General features: G+C 49.2%; 1 protein-coding gene across 1 annotated transcript in view; it reads right to left on the reverse strand.

Annotated features, from left to right (window-relative positions):
* The window catches only part of LOC118226073 (cadherin-2-like), a 75,778-nt gene that overhangs the window by 12,889 nt on the left and 41,614 nt on the right, over positions 1 to 21,275 (reverse strand). The window contains exons 3-10 of the mRNA XM_035415332.1: positions 14,837 to 15,057; positions 6,802 to 6,963; positions 5,767 to 5,922; positions 4,904 to 5,048; positions 3,978 to 4,150; positions 2,658 to 2,795; positions 1,282 to 1,467; positions 595 to 848 (exon numbers count right to left, since the gene is read on the reverse strand). Coding sequence (XP_035271223.1) covers positions 595 to 848; positions 1,282 to 1,467; positions 2,658 to 2,795; positions 3,978 to 4,150; positions 4,904 to 5,048; positions 5,767 to 5,922; positions 6,802 to 6,963; positions 14,837 to 15,057 — 1,435 coding nt within the window. The remainder of the gene's footprint in view (positions 1 to 594; positions 849 to 1,281; positions 1,468 to 2,657; positions 2,796 to 3,977; positions 4,151 to 4,903; positions 5,049 to 5,766; positions 5,923 to 6,801; positions 6,964 to 14,836; positions 15,058 to 21,275) is intronic.

Genomic DNA, 21,275 nt, shown 5'->3' on the forward strand with positions numbered 1-21,275 from the left:
TGTGTTAGAGCTGGAGTGAAGCCCTACAGGACAGTAGATCTCTAGCTGGTGAATGAGGTGTGCTGTGTTAGGGTCGGAGTGAAAACCTGCAGGACGGTAGATCTCTAGCTGTTGAGTGAGGTGTGCTTTATAAGGGTTGGAGTGAAAACCCACAGGACGGTAGATCTCTAGCTGGTGAATGAGGTGTGCTGTGTCAGGGTCGGAGTGAAAACCTGCAGGACGGTAGATCTCTAGCTGGTGAATGAGGTGTGCTGTGTTAGAGCTGGAGTGAAAACCTACAGGGCGGTAGATCTCTAGCTGGTGAATGAGGTGTGCTGTGTTAGGGTTGGAGTGAAAACCTACAGGATGGCGGATCTCTAGCTGTTGAGTGAGGTGTGCTGTGTTAGGGCCGGAGTGAAAACCTGCAGGACGGCGGATCTCTAGCTGTTGAGTGAGGTGTGCTGTGTTAAGGGTTGGAGTGAAAAAAACTACATGACGGTGGATCGCCAGGGACAGGGTTGCCAACCACTGGTCCGTAGAAACTGTGCCTACACTTTTGTCCACAGTCCACCGCCTGCAGGATCTGGAGGTCCCTCCAGAGTGAGCTGAGCGCACCTGATTGTCTGTTGCATGAAGCGGTCGGGGTCCTGGGCGGTGTAGGCCATCAGGACGGTTTGCGGCGACAACCCCTCCTCCGTCCGCAGGGTTTTCGGGTTGGGGTGGAACTCGGGGCTCTCGTTCACGTCGACGACCCTAATGGAGACCGTCGCCGTCGACTGACGGGGGAGGTGGATCCCCCTGGCCAGGGGCACCTCGTTTTCCGCCACCACCGTCAGCTCGAACGTCCGGCTCGTCTCGTAGTCGATAGGCTGCGAGACGAGGACAGGAGGAACAATATGACGCCTCGTGAGGGGAACAGATCGCTCAATGGCGCCGGGTTAGAGCCGTCTACCAGTGCTGGTCTCAGGAATACTACAGTGGAATAATATGACCAAGAAGGCACAAAAAGGCCAATTTAAACACAGTAAGTATAATGTTATCCTAGCAAACAACTGTCTCCCTCTACGGCACATGCAATTCGTTCAGTGTAAAAAAACGAAAACAAACGAAAAGCAAATAAAAAATAATCTCTTCTCAAATCCGTGCATGTGAACTGCCTTATTATATGTTATGAGATAACATCATAAAAAAAGGCTTGTGTTTCTTTAAGAAACAGTGCGGGGGAAAGAAAACAGGTAACTCAAGACACCGCGGGTAACTCAAGACGCCGCAGTCTGTGGGAAAGGAGCCCCCGTGCCTCACCTTGACAACGGTAACCAGGCCCTCGTTAGTGGTGGGGTCGGTCGGGACGCTGAACAGGCCCAAGGCGTCCCCTCCAGTGATCTTGTACACCGCGTTCCACGCCGGCCGGTTGGGCTGGTCCTTATCCGTCACCGTCAGGTTGGCCACGATGACGTTTACCCTGTTCTCTGCCACCTCCCCATAGAACTGCATTAATGCAAGATAGAGAGGAGAGACGTGTTTTTAAAAAAACGCCAGACACACATACACACACACACACACACACGTATGCACGCACGCACATGAGCACATACACGCCTGCAAATGTGCACACACATATGCACGCATGCAGGCACGTACACACACATGCACACTCACACACACGTGCATGCGCGCGCGCACACACACACACACACACGCGCACACACACAATTACACAAACCATGACAGCTATAAAGATAGCCCAGCTGAATATTCCCTCCCATTGAAACCCTTTGCTACAGCTCCCCGACAGCCCATTACGACTCAAGTAATGGCATTTTTAAAATAGCAGAGAGTTATTTCGGTTTGGCTTAGGACCTCGAGCCATGGCAACGGGCGGGGCCGAGCGGCGCCGTGAACGAGCGCGACGGTGCAGGTGTGTGTAATGTGCCGCCCGTGACCCCGTGACCCTGTGACCCCGTGACCAACGCACTGCGTGCTGGCGTGACACCCCTGGGAGGGAGATGTGCCAGTTCTGGGTGTGCACTGTCGTTTGCCACATGGAGAGAGAAAGAGAGAGAGAGCGAGAGAGAGGGAGAGAGCGCACCCACGCCAACACGAAAACAAACAAACAAACACCGTCGCCCTCTCCTCTCACAGGGTCCGGCCAAAAACAACAAACTAAAACAACAAGGGCGAAAGAAAGCAAAATGGAGTGACAGCTTTTCGGCTCGCTGCTCGTAGCCGGCCAAGTTTTCAGTTGGCAGCCACACTGGTTTTCGGCGGCCATTTTCTTCCTCTTCGTCTTCCGAGTGCTCGGACAGACGAAGCTCAAAACAGACGCTCTCTCTCTCTCTCTCTCTCTCTCTGTGTACGGTCTCGGCCCCCGAACTGCGGGGAGGAACACACCTTCAAGCCCTTGGGCTGATTGGTTAACGTGACCCAGGAGCGCGTGCTCCCTGCCCCTGACACGCCCCTTCAGCAGCATCTCTTTAGCGTACAGAAAGCACCAAAACGTCTTTAATTAGGAGAGCCACCAGCTACTATAATGACAGCTTTCATTCATCCGACTTGGATTTGTACAAATATGAGCAGCTTTCCCAAGTGGCGAGATTCTCGCCGATTCTCTCGCCGAGTGCCCTGGAGCGTCATTAATATAAATAAATAAATCCAGTCCCCCGGAAGGCGGTACTCACGGTGTCGGCGGTGAACTCCGGAGGGTTGTCGTTGATGTCTGTGATTCTGATGACGGCGGTCGCCGTGTTGGAGAGCCCGTACGTGGGATTTCCCTCCATGTCTGTGGCCTGAATGATCAATGTGTACTGCTGCACTTTCTGGAGGGAAAAAAAACAAGGGGGGGGGGGACAAGTCTGCATTAACAGAATACTCCTCAGTACCGAAAACACGAAGTCCCTTGTCCGCTCGCCCAACCGCCCGCCCGCCCGCCCGCCCGCCCGCCCGCCCGCCCATGTGCAAAGGATCGCCCCTCTGAAATCGTGTGACAGGGACGTTACCGCTAAAAAAAAGGAAAAAAAATCTGAACAGTTGAGCTTAATAACACCTCAGCTCCCTGCCTCCTGGCTGTTAGAGCTCTTTGACCCAGCGCTCTGTCGCGTTGGGTCACTCGCAGACAGACGGACGAGCTCCCCCCGTCAGCCGCCAGTCCACACCACCAGGGGAACAGACTGCGTGAGAGGGTCACGCTTCTTAATATCCTGGGACCCACAGAGAGGCCGGTGTCTTTTACACACGCCTCCTTTTTAGCTAAAAAAAAAAAGGTCATTTCACTACCAGTCGCTGGATAATGGGAAGCAGACAAATTTCTGTCAACCCCCCACCCCCCTTCCCCACGTTCCCCCCACCCCCAGCTGGATGAAGCAACAAAACAGCGGGGGTGGCCTAATTATCAGAACCGTAGTCCATCATGCACATTGGATTGGACGTCATTGGATCACCCCCACTGATCATCCATTTTCAAGGGGGGCGGGGGGGGGGGGTGATCTGAGGCCGAAAATAAAACAAATTAATAAAGTAACATTGGATACTGAACTGATGTTCTCTGACACCAGTTCGAAGGAAAATAAATAAGATCTAATCGAGCAATGTCCATCCCTATTCTCTGATTGGGTGGAATAATGAAAACACACCATTCACTCCCTGACAGATCACATTCAAAACTGATTTCCACAGAATAACTCAAACCTTTGATTAATTTCACTGTCAGTTCGGGGAAAGGGGGGGGGGGGGAGGGTGGAAGTGAGAAACGATAAATAAATCTTAAAAGAGAACTTTTGTTATTTCACGCCAGCATAAATAGACTTGAGTAAAAAAAAAAAAAAAACAAAAAAAAACCAAACCTCCTATGCCACCTCCACTCTTTGCCACCGACTGATTCCACTGGGAGGAATCACCGAAGCGCTGCAGATTCACTCAGGGCTGGAATGCTATGTTAAAAAACGTCGTTTCCCCCCCCCCCCCCCCCCCTTTCATCCCCCGCTGACGGCCGGCTGCCTCACCTCTCTGTCCAGGCCGGCGGCCACGGTGATGATGCCGCCGGTCTTGTTGTTGATGGTGAACATGTTGGACGTGGGGCTCTCGGGAGACTGGGACAGGATCTTGTACCGCAGGATTCCGTTGGCGGTGCCCGGGTCGTCCTTGTCCAGCGACGTGACGGTCATCACAAACGTTCCTGAGGGCGGCGGAAGGCACACGGGCACACACACACACACACACACACACACACACACACGCACGCGCACGTACACACACATTACATTACATTACATTGCATTACAGGCATTTAGCAGACGCTCTTATCCAGAGCGACTTACACAACTTTTTACACAGCATTTTACATTGTATCCATTTATACAGCTGGATATATATACTGAAGCAATGCAGGTTAAGTACCTTGCTCAAGGGTACAACGGCAGTGTCCTTACCCGGGAATCGAACCTGCGACCTTGCGGTTACAAGCCCAGTTCCTTACCCACTGTGCTACACTCCGTCCACACACACACGCACGCACGCACGTACACATGCACACACGCACACACACACACACACACACGCACGCACGTACACACAGACACGGTACGTTTAAAGATGACACGTTCTAACAGGGGTTAAACACTTCACTAAACAGCTGGATTCCCTGCCCGTTGCTCAGGGAGATTATGTTGATTTTGTCTATTAATCGGTAACCGCGGGAGACGGGCCAAGGCGACTCCCATCAATTTAATTGACAAAGAGGAGACTGGCGGCACTTCTTCATTGGTTCCCCCACCATATGGCGGTAAACCCAGTCGATACGAGACAAATGGAAACCAATATTACGTGATACATTATTCAAGTGACATTTAAAGGTCATCAATTAACGCGCCGAGAAGAGACTCCCTCTTCTTCTTCTTCTTCTTCGTTTTTTTTTTTTTTTTTTTCTCACCTGGCTTCGATCCCTCCGCAACGCTGCCGTTCCAGGTCTGGTGGATGAACTCGGGCCGGTTGTCGTTCATGTCGATCACGTTGACCACGATGTCGATGGGGTTCTCCACCTGGTTTCCGTTCAGGTCCACCGCGTGTGCCCTGAGCTGGAGGAGAAGAAGACGACGCCGCCGGGACGTTACCCCAAAAACTCAAAAGGAAGCAGCGAGGACACTTTGATCTGCCGCTGAATATCAGGTTTTTTTTTTTTGACGGCAATTAGCCACTCACAACACACACACGCACACATGAGCGCATACACGCACACACACACGCACATGCGAGCACACATACACAGACACATGCACACAGTCACGCACAGATATTCCCACACACTCAAACACATACACACACACACACGCACACACAAACAGAAAAACACAAGCACACACACACACACAACAAACAAACAAACAAACAAGCACACACATACACAGAGTCTCTCTCACACACACATACACACACACACGCACACACACACACGCACACACAGACAGAAAAACACAAAAACACACACACACACACACACACAACAAACAAACAAACAAGCACACACATACACAGAGTCTCTCTCACACACACATACACACACACACACGCACACACAGACAGAAAAACACAAGCACACACACACACACACACACACACACAACAAACAAACAAACAAGCACACACATACACAGAGTCTCTCTCTCATACACACACATACACACACACACACACACACACACACATACACAGAGTCTCTCTCTCTCACACGCACACACACACACGCACACACGGCGTTGGCAGGTCCCACCGCGGCAGGCTGCTCCCTCCACTCACGTGGAAGTTGGATATCTGCTCTCGGTCCAGCGGCTTAGTCACAGACAGCTGTCCCGAAATTGGATTAATGATGAAGATGCCGGTCGGGGGCTGGTCTGCGCCGGGTCCCGTGACACTGTACCGTAGGAGGCGGTTCTTGTCGCGGTCCGACCTGATCTAATAACAGAGGGGACACAACAGAGGAGCCGTTTAAAAAAAGAAAAAAGAAACGGTATTCGCCTGGCTACACGAACACCAGAACACGCACCGTTCAAACACAGCGATCAGAACGCAATAGCAAACAGCAGACGGAGGAAGGCTAATAATAAAAGAAGGATCTAGAAACCAGCCCGTCAGTCGTTTAATTACTCACTTACTCACGACGCGTTAGGAAGACCCTCTCTCTCGCCGTCTCAGCGGACGGCTCAGCTTTCATATGAGAGGGGGATCCCTCCCTCCGAGGGGTCAGTTGTGTTTTCTCTGCACTCCTCCTCCTCCTCCTCCTCCTCCTCCTCCTCGCTACGCTAATCTGGGCCCTGCTATCGCTGGGGCCTCTTCCAGTCAGCGCACGCCGTCATTATCTCTCTCCAAAGCCTCCCGCTAAAGGCGCCGTCGCCTGCGCGGCTCGGCGGATTAAGCACTACGCGGCTACAGACGCCGTACTGTACGCCGTACTGTACTGTGCTTGTGCGTCTGTACTGCACAGGAAAAAGCTTTTAATGAGAAGTTATCTTCCCGGTGGCCCGCTGGCTGAGTGACTGCTGACCGGGGTGTCCCCCCTGGGAGGGAGGTAGGTGAGGAGTTTTGGGGGGGGGGGGGGTTCAGTTAGGGCATGTCGGCCCGGCCTGTCCATGACTCGGCAAAGAAAGCGTCAGAGGCACTGGGTGGGTGGAGGGGGGAGGGAGGGAGGGAGGGAGGGGGGGAGAGGGCTGTGTGCGTGGCGGATGCCATCCTTACCCAGACCAGCTCCTGGGGGAACGGGCGGGCGGTGGGTGGGGGGGGGGGGGTTTGGGCAGGGGCGGAGGGGGCTGTGTGCGTGGCGAACGCCATCCTTACCCGGACCAGCTCCTGGGGGAAGGGGCCGCGGGAGTTCTCGGGCACGTTGATGGCGGGGATGACCCAGTCTCTCCTGATGCGCTTCAGCAGGGCGCCGCCATCTCTGCGCCGCGGCGGGAACTGGATCTCCTGCACCTGCTGGGGCTCGCCAGAGTCCTGACCCTGCAACAACATTCACATTTAGCTTAGATCTCTCTCTCTCTCTCTCTCTCTCTCTTTCTCTATCTCTCATTCTCTCTCTTTGTCTATCTCTCTCTTTCTCTCTCTATCTCTCAATATCACTCTCATTCTCTATCTCTCTCTCATGTTCTCTAATGCTCTCTCTCTTTCTGTCTATCTCTCACTCTCTATCTCTCTCTATCTATCTCATACTCTCGCTACCTCTCTCTATCTCTCGTTCTCTCTATCTCTATCTCATGTTCTCTAACGCTCTCTCGGTCTTGTTCTCACACGCACACATACACACACACACACACGTGTACACACAGACACACACACACACACACGCACACACAGGGAGGTAAATATAGCCACAAACGGCGTCTCATTACGAGGTGTTTTTCATCCATCACCAGCGCTCTGTTCATCAGCTGGCTTCTTCCAGTGGCCCCGCCCGCCAGGGCGAATCATAATCACTCTTCTCCGCCTCCCCGGTCGCGCACGGGACAGAAAGGACGACGCAGACAAATATGCGCGCTAACGCAATCCAGAGCAGGGAGTCTTTCCACGGCTGCTACTCATCGCGCGTACTCCACGGCTGCTACTCACTGCGCGTACTCCACGGCTGCTACTCATCGCTCATACTCCACGGCTGCTACTCATCGCTCGTACTCCACCGCTGTTACTCATCACTCATACTCCACGGCTGCTACTCATCGCTCGTACTCCACGGCTGTTACTCATCGCAGGGTACTCCACGGCTGCTACTCATCGCGCGTACTCCACGGCTGCTACTCATCGCTCATACTCCACGGCTGCTACTCATCGCTCGTACTCCATGGCTGTTACTCATCGCGCGTACTCCACGGCTGTTACTCATCGCGCGTACTCCACGGCTGTTACTCATCGCTCGTACTCCACGGCTGCTACTCATCGCGCGTACTCCACGGCTGTTACTCATCACTCATACTCCACGACTGCTACTCATCGCTCGTACTCCACGGCTGCTACTCATCGCTCGTACTCCACTGCTGCTACTCATCGCTCGTACTCCACGGCTGCTACTCATCGCTCGTACTCCACCGCTGCTACTCATCGTGCGTACTCCACGGCTGCTACTCATCGCTCGTACTCCACGGCTGCTACTCATCGCTCGTACTCCACGGCCGTTACCCATCGCAGGGTACTCCACGGCTGTTACTCATCGCTCGTACTCCACGGCTGTTACTCATCGCTCGTACTCCACGGCTGTTACTCATCATACATACTCCACGGCTGCTACTCATCGCTCATACTCCACGGCTGCTACTCATCGCTCGTACTCCAAGGCCGTTACTCATCGCTCGCACTCCACGGCTGTTACTCATCGCTCGTACTCCACGGCTGCTACTCATCGCTCATACTCCACGGCTGCTACTCATCGCGCGTACTCCATGGCTGTTACTCATCGCTCGTACTCCACGGCTGTTACTCATCACTCATACTCCACTGCCGTTACTCATCGCTCGTACTCCACGGCTGTTACTCATCGCGCGTACTCCTCTCCTGCCTTTGCACCGGGACTAAAAGAGCCCGAATGCCTTTGTACTCTTTTCAGTCCTAAGAAGTGGTTACTGGAATCCCCTCGCTATAAGTCACAGGCTTTTCTCATCTGATGCACAGGGACGCTGCTCATCAAAAGCTCCCTTTATGCTCCATCGGACACAATGAACACAATTATGAACAAAGAGAGCCATACCTGCAAGGCAAACACAAAGCACGCAGATGGATGAAACCTGTTTTGGTTTCGTTTTTTTCTTCTTTCTTTCTTTTTTTTTTTTTTGCCATTACTTTGTTCGAGGTGGAAATCGAAGTTAAACCAGAAGAGTCAGAGTAACCTTGAGAAGGTTTTCTTCTTCTGGGAAAAAATGGCTGCATCCTCATGCAGAGGAAGTGATGGATGACTGTTGCAGTTTGAGCCGAACAACTATCTGTTTGTTTGCGGGGTTTTTTTTTCCCCATCCCCGCTCTCTCCCTTCTCCTCAGCTCTACGAACTGCTGATCTGTGAAAGCTAGTCGGGCCATTTGAATAATGCCACGCTAAAAATAAAATTATTTGAGGAATAAAAAAAAACAAAAAACAAGAAAGTCTGAAAACAAGAAAAGAAATTCATTACCGCTTCGCTTGCCCCGACCTGCCCTCGCCATCAGAACTTCAGAACTGTTGGACCGCGAACGCTAATCACGTTTGAAATCCGATTATAAATTTTAATACATTTAAATTCAGAGAGGCAGCTCCAGCAGCCGCGGCGACCATGACTCAGAAATATTTATTACCCTATTAAAATGGGGGAAAATTAATGCAGTAATTATTTGGGACCTGAGTCAGGGATGATGAATGCCGGGGACGGCTTGCTTGGCAGAGCAGGCATTCGTCTTGCGAGGCTGGAGGTGGGCGTCGACGCTCCTTGTCACATCTTTCCAGTGAGGGGTCCTCCAGACACCTCAAAGCCCTGGAGGAGTCACATGACTCCCTCTCTAACCCCCCCCGCCCCTCCGCCCCTGCCCCTGCCCCTGCCCCCGCCCCTGCCCCCCTCCCTCCAAATGGTAAATGGACTGCATTTTATATAGCGCTTTTATCCAATGCGTTTTACAATTGATGCCTCTCATTCACCCATCCACACACACACTCACACACCAACGGTGAAAGGCTGCCATGCAAGGTACCAATCGGCTCGTTGGGGAGCAATTAGGGTTTAGGTGTCTTGCTCGGGGACACTTCGACACGCCCAGGGCGGAGGATCGAACCGGCAAACCCTCCGACTGCCAGACGACCGCTCTTACCTCCTGAGCTATGTCGCCCCTCCAGGTGATTTAGCCGTGCGCATTTCACACAGCTGTGGAGCAGGGGTGTCCGAGCTCCCGTCCTGGGGGGGCCCCCAGTGTCTGCAGGTACCCGTGGTTGCCTTTGGGTCAGACGCCAATTAGGACCTCGAGAACAGGCCGTGTGGACTCTCTAGCCAATCAGTGGCTTAAATTAATCGCCTGATGCCGAAACCCGAAAACTAGAAGCCGCTGTGGCCTTCCAGGACTGGGGTTTGAGGCCCCTGCTGTGGCCTTCCGGGACTGGGGTTTGAGGCCCCTGCTGTAGAGTGAAGTTCATTTTGAGTGTTTTTTTTTTTTTTGTTTTGTTTTTTTTTTGTTGCACTGGGTATAAAAAGAACAGTTCCTCTCAGTTGTAAGGTAAGAGATAATTGGTGCCCCGCTTACGAAAAATCTTTTGACTCATTGAGGCATTGTCAACAAAATGTAAGTGCTGCAGTTCGGTCAAGCAGAGAAGACGTCCTCGGGTTTTACCTCCAAACCACAAACTGCTGGTTTATTCTGAAACTCTTATTCACATGACCTGAATTCAACTCTTCAAATGTCAGGTATGACAGACAACTGCAATCTTATTTGTCTACGTAAACTTCTATTTTTTTTCGATAATGCAGGGTGTGTCATAACTAATCAAACAAAACGAATGCCTGGATGCACATTTTCGACGGACTGGAACGCCAGGCGAGGCTTTGCTTTGCTTCGCAAACAAACAAAGCAAAAAATAAATACGTCCATTCTGCTCACAACAGTGGCCATTTCAAAATACAAAAGCCTAGCTTTCCTATCACAATCAGAGGAAGACTTTCAACATTAAGCCTCAAAAATGGCATGCAATTTCCAAAGTTAATTGTTCTAACGGCAGCTACGAAAATCTTTTCTTCCACGCTGGGAATTCACGGTTGTTATGAAGAGGCGGATATTTCGAAGGCAGTTACGAAAGCAAAGGACTGAAAAGACAGTTTAAAAAAACAGGCAGTTTGGAAAAGAAATGGCCGCCGTCTCAGCAATTAACCCCTTGGCTGTCAGTTTGTTTCCACCGCCACCTTTTTTTAAATGTCTTTTAAAGAATGCAGTTGATATCCCCGTCATTCCAAACGGTGGATATTCTGGAGTTTTCAGTATCAGACCTACCGGTACATGAACAATGCAGGGGGGGGGGGCAAGAGTTTAAGATTTACTGTACCGTGACAGACACACAGTGACGTTTGACTTCTTCATTATGGAGACGGACATGAAGTCACAGACCCCCCCCCCCCCCCCCCCCCCGCTCTCTCTCCTCGCATCGCAGTTCACTGCTGCGGTGGCTTTGCACCGACCTTTAAAAAAAAACTTTTTAGAAATCTCAGAAAGATTCTTTTTATCAGGCTGTTTCAAAGAGAACGCTGGGGCTCCGGTTCATTGATTGGATTCACAGTATCCAGTAACAGTGGCTTGGATAGAGAAACTGCTCGCCGTTGCTGCTTTTTCCAAAGCCATACTCAAGCACTCAGAACTTAGCCCTCCTGCTCACATATTCCAACACAGATGAACATTTTTTTTTTACTGACTAGTACAGATTTTTTTAGCAACACTTCTTTATACTTTACCTACTAGGTAATGGAAAAATAAGAATCGATTTTAACCTTCTTTGTCTTGCAGCCTACAAAATGGAGTACTGCCTACATTCACAAGGCAGCCAGTGTCTATTACTGCTATCAGCAGATTACCATTCCTTTGCTTTCCAATCCAAGCCAGGTGTCCTTTTCAGTCTGAATGTTTGGCCGCGGGAGGAGGAGGGGCTTGGCTGTACGACTGTAATCTTGTAAGTGTTCCACTATGTTCCTTAAGCTTTTGTTAGCTTTTCTATCTTCCTACCTCCCACCTCCTGGCATCTCCAACAGCTGCCCCCTCCCACACACACACACACATGCATGCACGCACACACACGCAAACACACACACACGCACACACACACACACAACAAACAAACAAACAAACAAGCACACACATACACAGAGAGTCTCTCCCCCACACACACAAAACAAACAAACAAACAAACAAGCACACACACACACACACACTCAGACACACAAAGCCCTACAGCCTTCCGGCTATGCTGCTTTGTGAGGTCCAGCACAGAAGCACATAGTAACACATTATCTCCCAATGTGAGAAAAGAATGTAAAAAAAAAAAAAAAAAGTGAAATGAACAGCGTTAATGAATAGGGACAAAAAGTCTGATGGAGCAATACTGATGGTTGATGTAACCCTACTGTTTATACAGAAATCGATGGCTGGAACTGATCTGTGCGGTTTCGCTGGATCGTTACGTGCACTCAGCGCACTGTCTAATTAAAGGCACATTACGGATGACGTCGGACTTCGGAAAAAAAAATGAGTCGAGCGGCAACCCCCCCCCCCCCCCCCGACAACGTGAAAAATGGAACGCGTGATCAACGCCCGCTTAACTTCGGCGCATCTCTCATTCCGCACGCCCCTCATTCCCGCCCCCCCCCCCACCCCCACCCCCTATACCTCGAATATACCCGCGCGAAGCGATCGAAGAAGGACTCGAGAAAAAAAAAAAAAAACACAAACGGCGGCGTATCAATTTCGAATTTCGCCATCACCCTTCCAAGACACTCTATCTAGCGCTCCGCACAAGGAGCGCGCCATAAATCCTCATACGTGACCATTAACATGGAACATGACAGACCCAGAAGAATTCCACTCGCATCGGCTACAGAGAAGGAGGAGAAGAAAAAAAAATTCTAATGTACACTCAAACACTCCGGCGGTGTCTCCAGCCCTTCTAATATTTATGATAATAGGCCGCGTGATTGTTCCTGTAGAAATGCAACGACCGTCTGCCGCGCGTTTTTTCGCGGGCGAGCGGCAGACCCCTCCTTCCTTCGGAGCATTACGACAGTGACGAATGCTCTCATTAAAATCGCATATCTACCCCAGACAGAGGACTGAAACGAGCGAAGAGAGAGAGGGAGAGCCAGAAGTCCTCTTTTCCGCTGCACCGACGAGGCACGTGTTTCGCTTAACGCTGGCCGACGGCCGACTCACGTGCTACGCGGCGCTATGCGGCGTCGACCGGCCCAATAAACTTTTTTTTTTCTTCTTTTTTCCCCCCCTCTCGGAAATTTAATTGGATTGAGGACGGTCAGCATTAATGAGGATTGAGGTTATCAAGCAGACGGCTACTTTTCAACTCAACCGCAATGCAGGAGGATTATGCATCCGTGCGCCTATGAATTGGTAAGTACTTCAATGCACGGTTGGCAGTTTGTTAGAAGAGCTTGGGCTTGCTTTAGTGACTATTCAGTGGCGCACTCGGCTTCTCTGTGAAAGCACACGCAATTAAAGTGGCCTTTGATAATGGCCACTGCACGGCAAAGCAGAATCACAGGTGAGCTTCCTTAACTTCCCATGCGGTACGCCCACACACACTAAAATACAGTATTCACAAGACTGACTAAGAAATGCTAACACGAAACTCCACTGTTTCTCCGCTATCTGAAGTAGAACTGCTCCTACAAAGGTCACTAAAAAGGCATACTATGCAGGATTTTCACCTTGAAAATATGATAATGCGACCGTTGCTCAGTCATTCCCATGGTGCACCGGCAATCTTAGTGCACTGCAGCCCATTCCCTGGCTTCTCTGCCTGCATTCGTCATTCTAAAAACGAGTTTGGGAAGTTTGCACCTGTGACCTTTTTTCTCCATGGGCTGAGTCAGAAAAGAATGTCGCCAACAGAAGAAGAAGAAGAAGAAATGTGTATAGATGGCTACAGTGGTGCAGTGCTGGGTTAGTGTTGAAGAGATAGGGTCACCCTGGTGGCTAAGCTAACGCTATCCAAGTGGCTGGTCAGCGTTCGGGATGGGTAGCTGCCGTTATCAGCTAAAATTAAGTTCAGTTATAACTAATAACTAAATTCAGTTCGCTGGCTGGCCGTGTCGGCTCAAGAATTTGTGCTGGGTCCGATAATTCACAGCTTAAGTAACAGCTTAAGGCTGGAGAATAAGGTTCGAATCCACTTCTCTCAGTTTATATTGGCTAGTTAGCGATCGTTAGCTAGGTAATAGAGGTGAGTATACCAGTTCGAAATTTATGTTAACGTTATTCCGTAGGTATTTAACTTTTGCTATTTATCGCAAAAAAAGTGGGAGTTTTTGCTATCGGATATGTCAGTCGAGCAATTTGGCATACTTTCAACTGCCGGACTGGTGCGAATTCAGCTATTGCTGTATTTTTGATAGAGACATGATTCCAACAGAGGCGAAGACATTTCTGATTGTTAACACGGGAGCGAAGCAAGGACAGAAATCCTGCATAGTATGCCTTTAAAGAAGGCTACGTGACATCACAGTTGAATATCGGGAGGTGATGCAACCACACTAAGAACATGGGGGCGGAGCCAAACCAACTGCCACCTCTTTCCCTCGTGTGACTGGCGGGCAATCAACCTTGGGAGCGATGCCAGTTCGCGGGCGTCAGTGACCGAGCAACGAGCTCGCAGAGACACCGGGGTGTGATGTCATCCGTCATCGCGGGCTGCCGCACATCTGCTAATGCGTTTCGCAGCGTGGGCTCGCAGGTTAATTGACGCGCTAATTTCAATTAGGGCACCTGCGCTAACACATCCATCCATTCAGAACGGTCGCCGTAATTCTGAGAACGAACAACAACAGCAACGGAAAAACGAAACAAAACAGTATTCTCCGGTGGTAAATTATGAGTTACAGTAGGTAGCAGACTGAGGCTTTATTTATTTATTTAGTTTTTTTGAACAGGGACAGTGTGCAAATAACATTAACCTCATATAAAACAAGGAGAGATGTAATGTAACCGGGTTATAGCAATTTGCTCATTTCCACCCGTAGTCCCTGGCCAGGTAAGTAAGACAGCACAATAGAAAGTACTTATAACAACTTATTCAGCGGGAGTAAGAGGGTTGCCTGTACACTCCTCCCCCCCCCTCCCCCCCCCAAACCCCCAAACCCCGGACGCTGTTTTTTAGGCCTACCTGCGGCGTTCTGCTGGTCGCTGGGGTCAGGTTGACGCGTGTTTGCCAGCGCTCCCTGGAGTCCTCATCCTCGGCCCCGACCACCAGCAGCCGGGCGCGCGCGCCGGGGACGCGGAAGCTCCTGGCGGCGTAGAGCACTCCGTCGCCCCCTATCCTGAAGTCCGCCGGGTCGCTGCTCCCGTACTGCAGCCGAACGCTCCTGCCGCAGTCGACAAATCTCACTGGAGGGGGGGAGGGAGGGGAGAACGGGGGGGGGGGGGGGAGAACAAACAGGAATTGATTCAGAGTTGTCGAGCACAAGCGGACTGTGAAAACAGAGCGAGCGAGCGAGAGAGAGAGAGAGAGAGAGTAACACAAAACAAAAAGAAAACAGTAAAAAAAAAAAAAAAAATTATATCTTCATGAATCTGCCAAAATGAAATGCGGTGCCCCCCCCCGGGCCTCCCCCCCCGTCCCCTTCCCCAAAGGAAGTGATATCACAAGAACTGAAAAATACAAACATGCCATGTTTTGGAAATCACGAGTCCGTGAAACCTGAGAGTAAGCCTGACGCATGAATCGAATGTGCTGATTCACCTGACCTCAATAGTTTACGGACAGGCACGGTGAATGGGGATGAGTCACGCAAGGGGATGCAGATCTGTGAGTCAGTGCAGGACTGGATCTCCACAGCACCAGCTCTCTCAAACACCAGCCAAATATCCAGACGCTAGCCAGCCGATACAAAGCAGGAGGAAGACGGGTACGCTTAAAAAAAAATAAACAAACGAAACGTTGAAGAGGGCATTAAGGGGCGTGGATTCTCAAGCGGCCTGAGGAACTGGGCGAAGGCCTCGAAACCGGCACACTGTGACCCCCGGCCCCGGAACGCGTCTGCGACAGCGGGTTCGAGAAGGACAGGGCACAGGCCTCGGCAATCCCCCGCACCCACCTACCCGACAGTGAGACGCGTGTGTGGGAGGAGCGTTTGGAAGCCAGGAACCGTGCGCTTGGCACCGAATACCGAGCCATCGCAGAGGAGCGTTATAACGGGGTCTGCCGAATGTCAGGCTCAGACTTCACACGTCTTATTCCTCTTACGTTTACCCTTCCAGGTTATTCAGATTTCTATGTAAAGTCAGTTCAATTTATTTGAAGGGCGCCGAGACACCCTTATGAAAAGCGCTATATTCAAAGATGCATTATTATACAGTATTGTGCTGTATTTTTACTGAATTTTATTATAAAACGTTCCATTTTTGCAAACAAAAGTAAGTGTCTGGAACCTCACCAAGACATGTGCTGTGCAGACATGCAAAAAAAGACAATAGAGACAAAAGAGGCAAAAAGTTCAAGGTAAGCTATTAGAGTCAGAGGTGTTTTATACCACCATAAATACATCCAGCTGGGCACTGAAACAGTTTCACAAAGAAACTTTCAAAACAAAATTGAACAAAGGGTTTCTGTGGGGAGGGGGGGGGGACAAGGCAAACTTGCTAAGGCAATCATTTTCAGCTCAAAACAAGCCATTAAGCACCAATTAAATTGCTATTCATTGCTTGTTCTGCAAGCAATGAATAGAAATCTCATTTCATTTTTAAGGTACATATCCCCCTTATCTTGGTGATTCACATAAGCCCGAAAGCCTCTTCATGCATTCTATTAAAAACTTCTCCCTTATTTTAAAGAGGGAGACAATTAAAAGGTCTAATTCACAACACAGAGGTTACCCGGTCTATTCCTCATTCAGGTTTGCTATGATGTCAAAAGAGGAACATATCACGTGTACACAATCAGAGGATCTCTGTAGATTAAAACAGGCGGTATGCTATGGACGTCTGGTGGAGAGTCAACAAGCCGTGCGTTAGTGGATCTTGTAACCATCTTTGAGAAACAACAAAAGCGACAAAAAACAACAATTTCTTTAGCTTTTTCGCAACTCCTGAAATGATACTTCCAGAGAGGAATCGGGCCCCATTAAGATGCAGATTGAGACTGGCAGAAGCAATATGTAGGTGAAGTCTTGAATGTCTCTTTCGTAATTAGAGAGACAAATTTTAATTACAGCTGTTGCCTCAATTAAATGACTCCTTGATATTGCACCTTTTTCCCAGTCAAATAAACCCCCCCGCTGTGATTACTGAGCTGCTCTACTGAGAAATATCTTCGGTATTTAAAGTGAAGTTAAGTGGTTTGTTATTATGTCAAAATTAATTATGCAACAATTTATTTGTCATTGCTGGTTTGAGCATTAAAAGCAAGTACAAGAGAAGACATTGGTACATTTAATCTTCTCATGACAACTGAGGCTTCCAATCCAGTCTTTGACAGTTTTTTTTTTTCTCTCTCTCAGTCACATACTGAAGTTCAATACGTTACTGTGTCCACACAAGCGCATAGATGTTAGAAGAATGCACACTTAAAATCTATTGTTTTCTTTGACTCACAGAATAATGAATATTTCATTTGGGCAAATTGCCAGGGTCTCCTAATCAAACTGAGCTGCATAAGGCTCACCACTGGCACGGTTCAGTGTCATTCCAATAATCTAATGTACAAAAAAGGATGTTAAACAATCACATCTGTCCATCGCTTTCCCTATACTGCAGCAGAGAGCGTATTGCAGCGCGACGTGAAAATTCGATTTGTCCGTTCAGCTCAGCGAAGGAAGCGGGTTATAATGTGGGATGGTGTGAAGACCGAGGTGGTAAAGGGCCAGCGTGTCCGAGACAGCACCCGATTGCTTTTTTTTCTCCGCACAGTCGCATATCAGATATTGCAGTAACACACGTCACCTGCGTATGAAACGTGTGACACTGTCTTCTCACAGAATCTGCTGCAGTGCAGCGCAGTGCATGTTTCCATTGATCACATGAAATATATAAAATAATACTGGGCAGAGCTAGAAATATATGATCCTCCATTTCCAGGGTAGTCTGGGTGGGTTGATAAACATTCTGGAGTAGCCTAGGAGGGCAATGGTAAAAATAAAATGTGGTGAATATTTAAATATAGACAAGGATTTTGTGAAACATAGAAGTGAACAAAAAACTGTTCATAAGCACAATTCTGTTTTTGTGCCCTCCACAGATCGTAAGGAATCCTAGTGATGGCCAAGATCATTTCCTTCTGCACTTCTGGCAAACTCTGAACTCAAACAAACTCAAAACAACTTAAAACAAAACCGTGTGCCCCCGTCCCCCACCTCTACCCCCACCTCTCCCTTGTCATCTTGGCTGCCTAAAAACTTGGTTTGCGACCCAAACAATCGAGGAAGGGCGGGGTGGGGGGGGGGTGGGGGGTTGGGGGGGGGGGGTCGTAATGGTATCAGTATGTGGGTTCTGTCATGATGCATATTTTTCCACAGTCTCAGGCAGGAGCCAATTGAGAGAGGCTCTTACGTCCCCTGCCTCTGCTTCTCTGGGTAGCGCAGGTGAGGCTAATTGCTTAATTGCCTGATTGCCTCCACCTGCCTGTGGCCAACATAAGCCCTGCAGTGAGAGGCTAAAGACATCTTTGCTTTGTTGGGGGCTGTCGTGTTGAGACTCTGTGTGTACGTGGTTTGTGGTTTGTGGTTTTGTGAAGATCTTTTTTGTTCTGGGAACTTTGTGGGTTTTAGTTTGCCCCCCCCCAACCCACCCTGGCGAAACGTGAGGTCTTAACACCTCCAGTAGGGCCCTCAGCAGCTAATGCGATGGCGATGGACGCATAAATTCCAACTAGGCGGCACAAATTCCAATAAGGATGAATGGATCTGTTCGCTGTGCTGTGCTAATTTAATTCTAACACACACACACACACACACACACCCACTCTATACAGGGCCAAGAGCACTGCAAGGAATAAAAAAATAATAATTTCGAAAGGAAAAACCGAGCCAGTCTCTTGAGATGCACTCGTTTTTTTTTCGTTTTTTTTTTTTTTTTTTAAACTAGCGACAGAAGAACAGCAGCTTCAGAACACCTTCTCCGTCTTTTCAGGCGTCGCATTCTTTTTAAATACCGAGCTTTGCCTACGTTAGACGGGTCATAACGGGGCCAAAGGGCTTTTTCGGTTCGGGTCGAAATGCCTATGCAGCGCTGGCAAATAAAAAAATAAAAAAGAAACAGGAATACAGGAATGTGGCCGGTCAGCAGAAATGCAGATTTAATGCAGAGCCTGAATTAGCTCCAATCCAACGGTCACATTCACGGGTAGCCCCCTGAAGCTAACAAACACAAAACCCCTCGAACCTCTCAAGTGGCCTTTGTATGGACTGTGTCACGTGATGTGACCAAACTCAAACACAAACACGGAAAGTAGAGAGAGAGAGCAAGAGGGAGAAAGAGAGCGATAGAGAGAGAGAAAGCAAGAGAGAGTGAGAGAGAAAGAGAAAGGAACAAAGGCAGGAGAAAAAAACAAACGTTTGCTTAATTCTCAGGGACCAACTGAACATGCAGGGGAGCCTCCTCCTGTTTAAAAGAGCAGTGGTAGGAGCAGCTTTGCTTAATTGGTTGTAATGTAAGAGCGAAATGTTGCCCACACACTGTGTTTGTGCAGAAGCGCTTTGGAAAAGAAGAGCGGTGCTTTGAATATAAAAATTCACTTCACGAAGCAGATACTTCCTGCCTGGCTTAATTGTCTGTGACTGGTAGGAAAAAAAAAGAAAAAGAAAGTCAACCCACATTAGCAGTTAAAATGGGAAGTGTGTGTGATCACCGTGGAAATTATTGACAGCGAAAGCATATGTTACTTTGTGAAGTTAAATCACACTGCTTACCACATGTCTGTAAAGTAAAAAAAAAACCAGTGATTTTCAGCATGGGAAATTCATCAGCAATGTGTGAGGTCCTTTGGAGGACGTTTGGATTCAAATACATTTTCTGTGCTCTATTGAACTTGTCTGGTGTAATTGAGGCTGCCAATACGACCAGAAGGCGGGGTTTGCACTTTTTTTTTGAGAGTATTTCATTGGTTCCAATACACCAGACAAGACCAGTAAAAGCGCAGAAAAGTATATGAATCCAGAACAAACACGTACTCGACCCAGGGTCTGCTCAGAACACGTTTCCGTTGGGCGAAAGCGGAACCCGACACATTTCAAACTCAAACATTTTGTTTCCACTCCAATGGGCTCCAATGTCAAGGACCTACCGTGCAAAAAGCTCACACACAACCTTATTTGAGATTCCTCATTTGCAAACGGGCGAGGGAGCCTCGAACGCGTGTATAATTCTCCGTTAATACTTTACCGGTGCGCCGCGAGAAAGTTACCACACATTTCCACTTCACAGGGGAGGAAGAAAAAAAAAGAAATCAATAACTAAAAAAAAGAGGATGCTAGAAATCGATCCAGCTCCTACAGCAGCCGGCCGCCCGGCCGTTTGCTGAATGGTCATTCTTCACCAGCACGGTTTGTCTTGTGGAGGCAGAACACGGGCCACTATGGCGCTCTGGATATCACCCCTTTCCCCTGGACCTGGTGCGGAGCTGTAAGTGCAGCTAGACTGTGAAGGGGGGGGGGGGGGGGGGGGGGGGGGGGGGTGAGCACGCTATAATAACATTCATTATCTCACGCGAGCCTATTACTCCACCGGGCAGGGAGACTGAAGAGGAGCAGACTCTGCTTTGGCCTCACCTTATCACGGCCCAATCTGACAGGCCATTTCTCCGAGACGAAGTAACTCGCCCCCCAAAATGGATATTTCAAATGACGTACTTCAAAGGGCAGGGCGAGAGACACCCACTAATAACGGTGCATATATTCTCTCCCACGAATGCTTTTTCAAAAAAACGTGCTGCCAAAAAGGTTGCATTACCATGTAAAAAAAAAAAAAAAAAACTGCAGAAGGCTACCGGAGTTACGGCTTCATTTATTCCTTTAAGGGCACATACACTCCCTCTCTCCAGTGCAGCATGAATATTTATGATTTATATATTTATTTATATTGAAGGCTGCAAAGTGGCAAATTTAACCCAAACCGATTTTTTTGCTCCTCTATTCCTCCCTACAAAAACACTTTCCTTCTCTGCTATCTCCTAGGAATTTTTTCGGGGAGATGCATGCGACCTCAGAGATCAACTCCAGCTGAATAACTTTTAGGAATAGCGAACACGCAGCGAGACTATTTCCTGGCAGTGGGAAGACTGAACACTTAGCACAACGTAAACAGTTTACCGGTTAGCGGAGAGACCGCGTGACATCGTAGCTCTCCTCAACAGGCACGATCCTTGAAGGCACTTACCGATGCGCGCTACTTCAAGGGCCAATGGAAGCTGCTGTATTCACGCGTTTGCCTCGGCTTCGCTAAGCTACGTTTCTGCACGCACCTGGAGCCAAACTTTTATTATTATTTTTTTTTCCATTCACGACGTGACGATTTCCCAAAAAAAGACAGAGTGTGCAACCGGGATGCTGTGCATTTTTAAACGAGTGAGAAAAAACCAGGCAAACGTGTTTACCACACGCAGGATGGCATCT

The sequence above is a fragment of the Anguilla anguilla genome, chromosome 4, assembly GCF_013347855.1.
Source record: "Anguilla anguilla isolate fAngAng1 chromosome 4, fAngAng1.pri, whole genome shotgun sequence".
Classification (NCBI taxonomy): domain Eukaryota; kingdom Metazoa; phylum Chordata; class Actinopteri; order Anguilliformes; family Anguillidae; genus Anguilla; species Anguilla anguilla.